A 6,411-nucleotide genomic window follows, 5' to 3' on the forward strand; every position below is an offset into this window, starting at 1 on the left:
GGGATCTGTCTGCTTGTCTGCTTGGATTTCCTGGTTTGTGACCCCCCCCTGCCTGTTTTTGGACCTTCCCTTTGCCTGCCCCTTCAGACCTGTCGTGTGTGTTTGGGTTTTTTCCTGCCTCGGTCCGTGACACTACCATTCGTACTAATCTACTTCACAAATCTATCTATTAATGTAGTTCTTCAATTTGCTCAATGTCATTGGAGGTTATGCTGTAATGTTTATGAACCTGCTTGTTTCATTGTTGATGATAGTCCTCATAATTTCTCCAAAACTGGACAAGATCAATTTACAGTATGACTCACTTGATCGTTTACTGAACGCCTCTGATGATAAAGAAAAATAACCAGTTCAACAAGACGAAGCTGAACCTAAAACACTACTATGACTGATTTATCTGAGTAATGAGAGGAAATAATCTCTGGAAGGGTGGGGGGGGGGTTATTGCACAACTCAAAAGTATACTATGTACTGAATGTGAGCAAGTTAAAAAAAAAAAAGTAAACTAAATATCGTTTAACGCAAGGACGAGAAAGTTCGGGGCATTTCGATCTCGCGGGACGAGATCTCATCCCTTCCCTATTATTTTGTCTATATAGAATGTAAAATGGCTTTTTCCATTGTTACTAGCATTTATTTGGGTGTTTTTAGAGGGTCGGAACAGGCAGCACGGTGGCTCAGTTGTTAGCGCAGTAGGTTGCATGTTCTCCCTTTTTCTGCCTTGGTTCTTTACGGGTTCTCTGGCGTCCTCCCACCACCAAAAACATGCAATTTAGGTGAATTGGTTACGCTAAATCAAGCACTGGACCACTGTATAGTACGTGAGAATAAATAATATTCATTACCTGATGAGTAACATATGAAGGGGAACCGGAGTGAACAGTCCTCATTTGACCACAACCCAAATTCTCCTGGAAGCACAGCGACACAGCGGTCCGTCACAGAGTTCGGTTCCCCATCGGCCCAGCATCGAAACGTCGAGGTGCTTCCATCTGACCACACTCCTCCCCCATGCAGACCAATCCAGACAGTATCTCCAGCTGCTAAGTTTGCGATGATGTCATTTTCTTGCAGGGTTCGTATACTGAGAGTTGCATATAAAAACCAAGGTTTAGTATAAGTTAGGAGATAAAATATACAGACCAAAAAAAAAACATTGTTTCAGATTGTTAAGAAAGGAGGTATTAAAGATATGTAAAAAATGCAGACATGAATGGAAAAAATATAAAATCCCTTAAATTGATGTGTTCCATGCTTGGATCACCTTGACAGTGTTTGCTGTGCTGTACCTGGCTAGATCGACATGATTCCTCCTGCAGTATTCCTGGGCATCATTCCAGGGAAGAACAATATCTTCCTTAACAAAGAGCGGTGCTCCATCTATGCCACCTGGGGATATGGTCAGGAACAACATCAGGGCAGACTCAAATTAAATTTGTTAAACTTTATGCAAGAATGTCCATGAAGGAAGATACAAAGATCAAGAACTCACAGGAATGGAACTTTACATGTCACTTCCACGTAATAAATAAGCAAGTTGCTTGTAAAAGCTCTGTGTAGCAGGAGTTAGACTCTCGTCTCCGTTTAGTCCGAGGCCATTAAAAAACTTACCACTGTAGCACACAAAGGGTCGTCGGATGTGGCAACAAGAGCCAAGCCATGCACCATTGTGCCGGCTGTCACTGAACAGACCAACACAGCTCGGTTCTTCAGGACTCTCAAGCTGTCCAGGGAACCAGTTTTTAAACTCTGCCTCTCCTGGACCATAGAAGGTGCTGTCATTCAGAGACCATGTCCATCCCTTTGTGAAATCAAGATGCAGACCTATCCAAAGTCTGCCTAAAATTATTACAAAAGAAAAATGTTATCAAGTGTTGAATTGACCTAAAATCTAAATATGAAACTTCACATATTCAGAACCCAATTAAGTTCTGAAAACGGAAAATAAAACAAACATGAAACACTTAGAGGTAATACAACTATTTATCCACCACGTATCACTGCCGCTGTCTCACTTATTACTCTCCTGTTGAATGACAGTAACAGCAGATTGCTCTGCTTACTTATTTACTTTGTGGTTAATGAACTACCTATTGCCATCTAGTGGAAGATCATTTAATTATTCTGCCTGTCGCAACATGATGCTCACGTCGACAGACAAGTAAACAATATTTACGTTAAATAAACACACCTGATGATCTCTCAAGAAACGCTAATGCACAGTGGTTGGGAAACACTGATGTGGAACACTGATGTGGAACACTGATTAATTTACAGAAATCCAGTCAAACATATTTCTGCTTTGGGTGAAATAAGATATAAGTAATTTTAACAACAAAAGGTTTATTCTAATTAAAAGAGAAGTGGTATCTGAACATTTTAAATTGTGTATCCTTTTTATTAAGAGCCACAGTAAGAACAGATGTTATTTTGCAACTGCTCTACTCACCTGTAAAACCACTGTGTGTTATTCCTGAACCCTCAATATCCATTCCTGAATAATCTGTAGAACGTCGGGACAGTCAGAATAAATCCAAACAGAAAAACAGACATTTACGCCAGTATTTTTTTCTCTTTTCTTTTTTTTTGCTTGTCTATCTGTCAAAGAGGATTAAACTGGTCTCTGAAGAATTGATGATGTCTTATTTGAAACTGTATATGCACAGGATTCCAAAATGAAGGGTCGTAGGATGTGGCAACGAGAGCCAAGCCATGCACCATTGTGTCGGCTGTCACTGAACAGACCAACACAGCTCGGTTCTTCAGGACTCTCAAGCTGTCCAGAGAACCAGTTTCTAAACTCTGCCTCTCCTGGACCATAGAAGGTGCTGTCATTCAGAGACCATGTCCATCCCTTTGTGAAATCAAGATGCAGACCTATCCAAAGTCTGCCTAAAATTATTACAAAAGAAAAATGTTATCAAGTGTTGAATTGACCTAAAATCAAAATATGAAACTTCACATATTCAGAACCCAATTAAGTTCTGAAAACAAAAAATAAAACAAACATGAAACACTTAGAGGTAATACAACTATTTATCCACCATGTATCACTGCCGCTGTCTCACTTATTACTCTCCTGTTGAATGACAGTAACAGCAGATTGCTTTGCTTACTTATTTACTTTGTGGGTAATTAACTACCTATTGCCATCTAGTGGAAGATCATTTAATTATTCTTGCTGTCGCAACATGCTGCTCACGTCAACAGACAAGTAAACAATATTGTGTTAAATAAATATACATTTTTGGACCACTCAGGTGAAATCGGATATTCTTCCACGGCACACCTGATGATCTCTCAAGGAACGCTAATGCACAGTTGTTGGGAAACACTGATGTGGAACTCTGTGATTAACTTACAGAAATCCAACAAAATAACAACAAAAGTTTTATTCTAATTGAAAGAGAAGTGATATCTGAACGTTTTCAATTGTGTATCCAACAGTAAGAACAGATGTTCTTTTACAACTGCTCTACTCACCTGTAAAACCACTGTGTGTTATTCCTGAACTCTCAAAATCACCGCTCGAATAAAAAGGTTCCATTCCTGAATAATCTGTAGAACATTAGAACAGTCAGATAAATCCAAACAGAAAAACAGACATTTACACCAGTATTTTTTTCTCTTTTCTTTTTTTGCTTGTCTATCTGTCAAAGAGGATTAAACCGGTCTATGAAGAATTGATGATGTCTTATTTGAAACTGTATATGCACAGGATTCCAAAATGAAAAACTTGCCTTGATCTGCTGTTAACCTGGCAACGGCATTGAATTCATCTCTGTTGAAAATCGTGGCCAGATCATTATACCTCCTTCTGCAGAAGCTCTGTGCCTCAGTCCAGGTCCGTGCCTCATTCACAAAGATGTACTGGCGAGTTTGGGCAGAACCGAGATGGACTAGTGCTGATTAAACAATGCAGTTGTTGTTTTAGGAGAAGAAACACAATCAGTGAAGGTTTTTACAAAGCTTCTTCATTGATTACATTTTGTATTTACTTTGACAATGACAATAACCAGTCCATGAACAACCATTCATACTACCGTATTTTTGGACCATAAAGCGCACCTTATTATAAGGCGCAACTTCGCGCAACATCAATGAACGGGTCTATTTTCATACATAGGGCGCACCGGGTTTTAAGGTGCATTAAGCGAAACAAAACAGTCAGATAAGTCAAACGTTATTCAACTTATTCTCAAGATGAAACTTGTCTTGGTGAATGTGTGTTCGCCTTCTGTCATCCAACGCTCCTCTCGCCGCTGCTCTATTCCCATGTTCTGCTGCAGGACTGATAGCCTTGAGTTGGAAATCTGCTTTGTCTGCACATCTCTTAGCAGATGCATTTTGGGGTCCTTATACATACCATAATACTATGTTGAAGCACAGCACCGGTACGTATCACTCCGTGAGGCTCCTGACTATAATACTATTGTTGAAGCACAGCACCAGTACGTATCACTCCACGAGGCTCCTGACTATAATACTATTGTTGAAGCACAGCACCAGTACGTATCACTCCGCGAGGCTCCTGACTATAATACTATGTTTAAGCACAGCACCAGTACGTATCACTCCACGAGGCTCCTGACTATAATACTATGTTGAAGCACAGCACCGGTACGTATCACTCCGCGAGGCTCCTGACTATAATACTATGTTGAAGCACAGCACCGGTACGTATCACTCCGCGAGGCTCCTGACTACGGCAGCCGTAACGCTCTGACAGTCCATCTAGCGGTGCGGCTTTGTCGCTTACCAAAGTCGTACTAAAACATTTGGACTGATTCTTGAGCGCCGTATGCGCCACATAGGAAGCTCAATGCGTTATAAGGCGCACAGTTGAGTTTTGAGAAAATTAAAGGATTTTAAGTGCACCTTATGGTCCAGAAAAATACGGTAATCTACTTCCCAAATCGATCTATTAATGCAGTTCTTCAATTTGCTCAACGTCATTGGGGGTTATGCTGTAATGTTTATGAACCTGCTTGTTATATTGGTGATGACAGTCCTCATAATTTCTCCACAACTGGACAAGATAAAGTTACAGTATGACTCACTAGATTGTTTACTGAACGCCTCTGATGATAAAGAAAAATAACCAGTTCAACAAGACGAAGTTGAACCTAAAACACTACTATGACTGATTTATCTGAGTGATAGGAGGAAATAATCTCTGGATTGAGGGTTTAAATTCACTTAAATTACATTATTGAATTTACAGTCTTCAGAATTCAATGGTTAACATTAACATCTCCCCACTCTACTATTAACTCAGTTGCTTAATATGTGCACAATATATTAGATAATTGATGTTTAGGTTCTAAAGGTGTTATATAAAGCAGTGGTCCCCAACCACCGGTCCGTGAGGCTTTGTTACCGGGCCGCACAGAAATAATAACTAATTTATACAATTTCCGTTGTATCGATTATTAGCGTCTAAAAGGTGTTTTATTTTGAAAAACGACCGGAATTTCTCCAACGTAAAATTGCCTCAAAATTCATTCATTGTCCCAAACGCTTAATCCGTCATCAGGTCGCGGGCCAAGCTGGAGCCAATCCCAGCAGTCGATGGGCGAGAGGCGGGGTACACCCTGGACAAGCCGCCAGTTCATCGCAGGGCAACACAGAGGCAGACAACCAGCCACACACACACACACACTCACACCTACGGGCAATTTAGTGTCACCAATCAGCCTAGGCTGCATGTTTTTGGTGGTGGGAGGAAGCCGGAGAACCCGGAGAACCCACGCAGACACGGGGAGAACATGCAAACTCCTCACGGAATGGCCACAAGTCGGAGACGAACCTGCGACCATCTCGCTGCGAGGCAACAGTGCTTACCACTGCGCCACCGAGCCGCCTCAAAATTGTGAAAATTAATTTTAAAAAAGAAACGTCTTTGGAGAGCTTCTTTGCTAAGGAGAAAAGTCCAAATCAGAAGGAAGAAGAGGAGGAAGAAGAGGAAGGCGACGACCTCCAAGAAGAGAAACCATGAGTCACACTTAAAACACGGGTTTATCAACAGCTGACTGGCTTCGTTACCGAAGCAATGAAATGTTCAAAACTGATTCGGCACACAGAGACCAAGAACCCTGGATTAAAAGACAAGAATGTGGAGTTTATGAAACAAAAAAACATGACCATGAAGAACAAGTAATTATTGGGACCACAATTTATGGTGAGTACATATGTTATGCATAAGTGCATAATATAAAGTTCATTGGTAAGATAATATTCCTCTTTTAAATTAAATTACCCCCCGCCGCCCGTCCGCAAAAAAAATGGGGACCACTGATATAAAGCATAAAACTGAAAATTATTGCCATAATTTTATATAATATGTGTAAAGTAATTGAATGAAACAAAGCACCTACCAGTGAGGACTAAGATGATCGACCAGTGATCCAT

General features: G+C 40.6%; 1 protein-coding gene across 1 annotated transcript; it reads right to left on the minus strand.

Annotated features, from left to right (window-relative positions):
* Positions 1 to 257: 257 nt before the first annotated feature.
* Positions 258 to 6,411, minus strand: LOC137911774 (macrophage mannose receptor 1-like). The gene is made up of 6 exons (XM_068756158.1): positions 6,378 to 6,411; positions 3,741 to 3,905; positions 1,612 to 1,839; positions 1,290 to 1,389; positions 846 to 1,084; positions 258 to 274 (listed from the first exon to the last, which is right to left on the minus strand). The coding sequence occupies exons 1-6, from the start codon at positions 6,409 to 6,411 to the stop codon at positions 258 to 260; spliced, it is 783 nt and encodes a 260-aa protein (XP_068612259.1).

This window comes from Brachionichthys hirsutus, chromosome 23, assembly GCF_040956055.1.
Source record: "Brachionichthys hirsutus isolate HB-005 chromosome 23, CSIRO-AGI_Bhir_v1, whole genome shotgun sequence".
NCBI classification, from domain to species: Eukaryota; Metazoa; Chordata; class Actinopteri; order Lophiiformes; family Brachionichthyidae; genus Brachionichthys; species Brachionichthys hirsutus.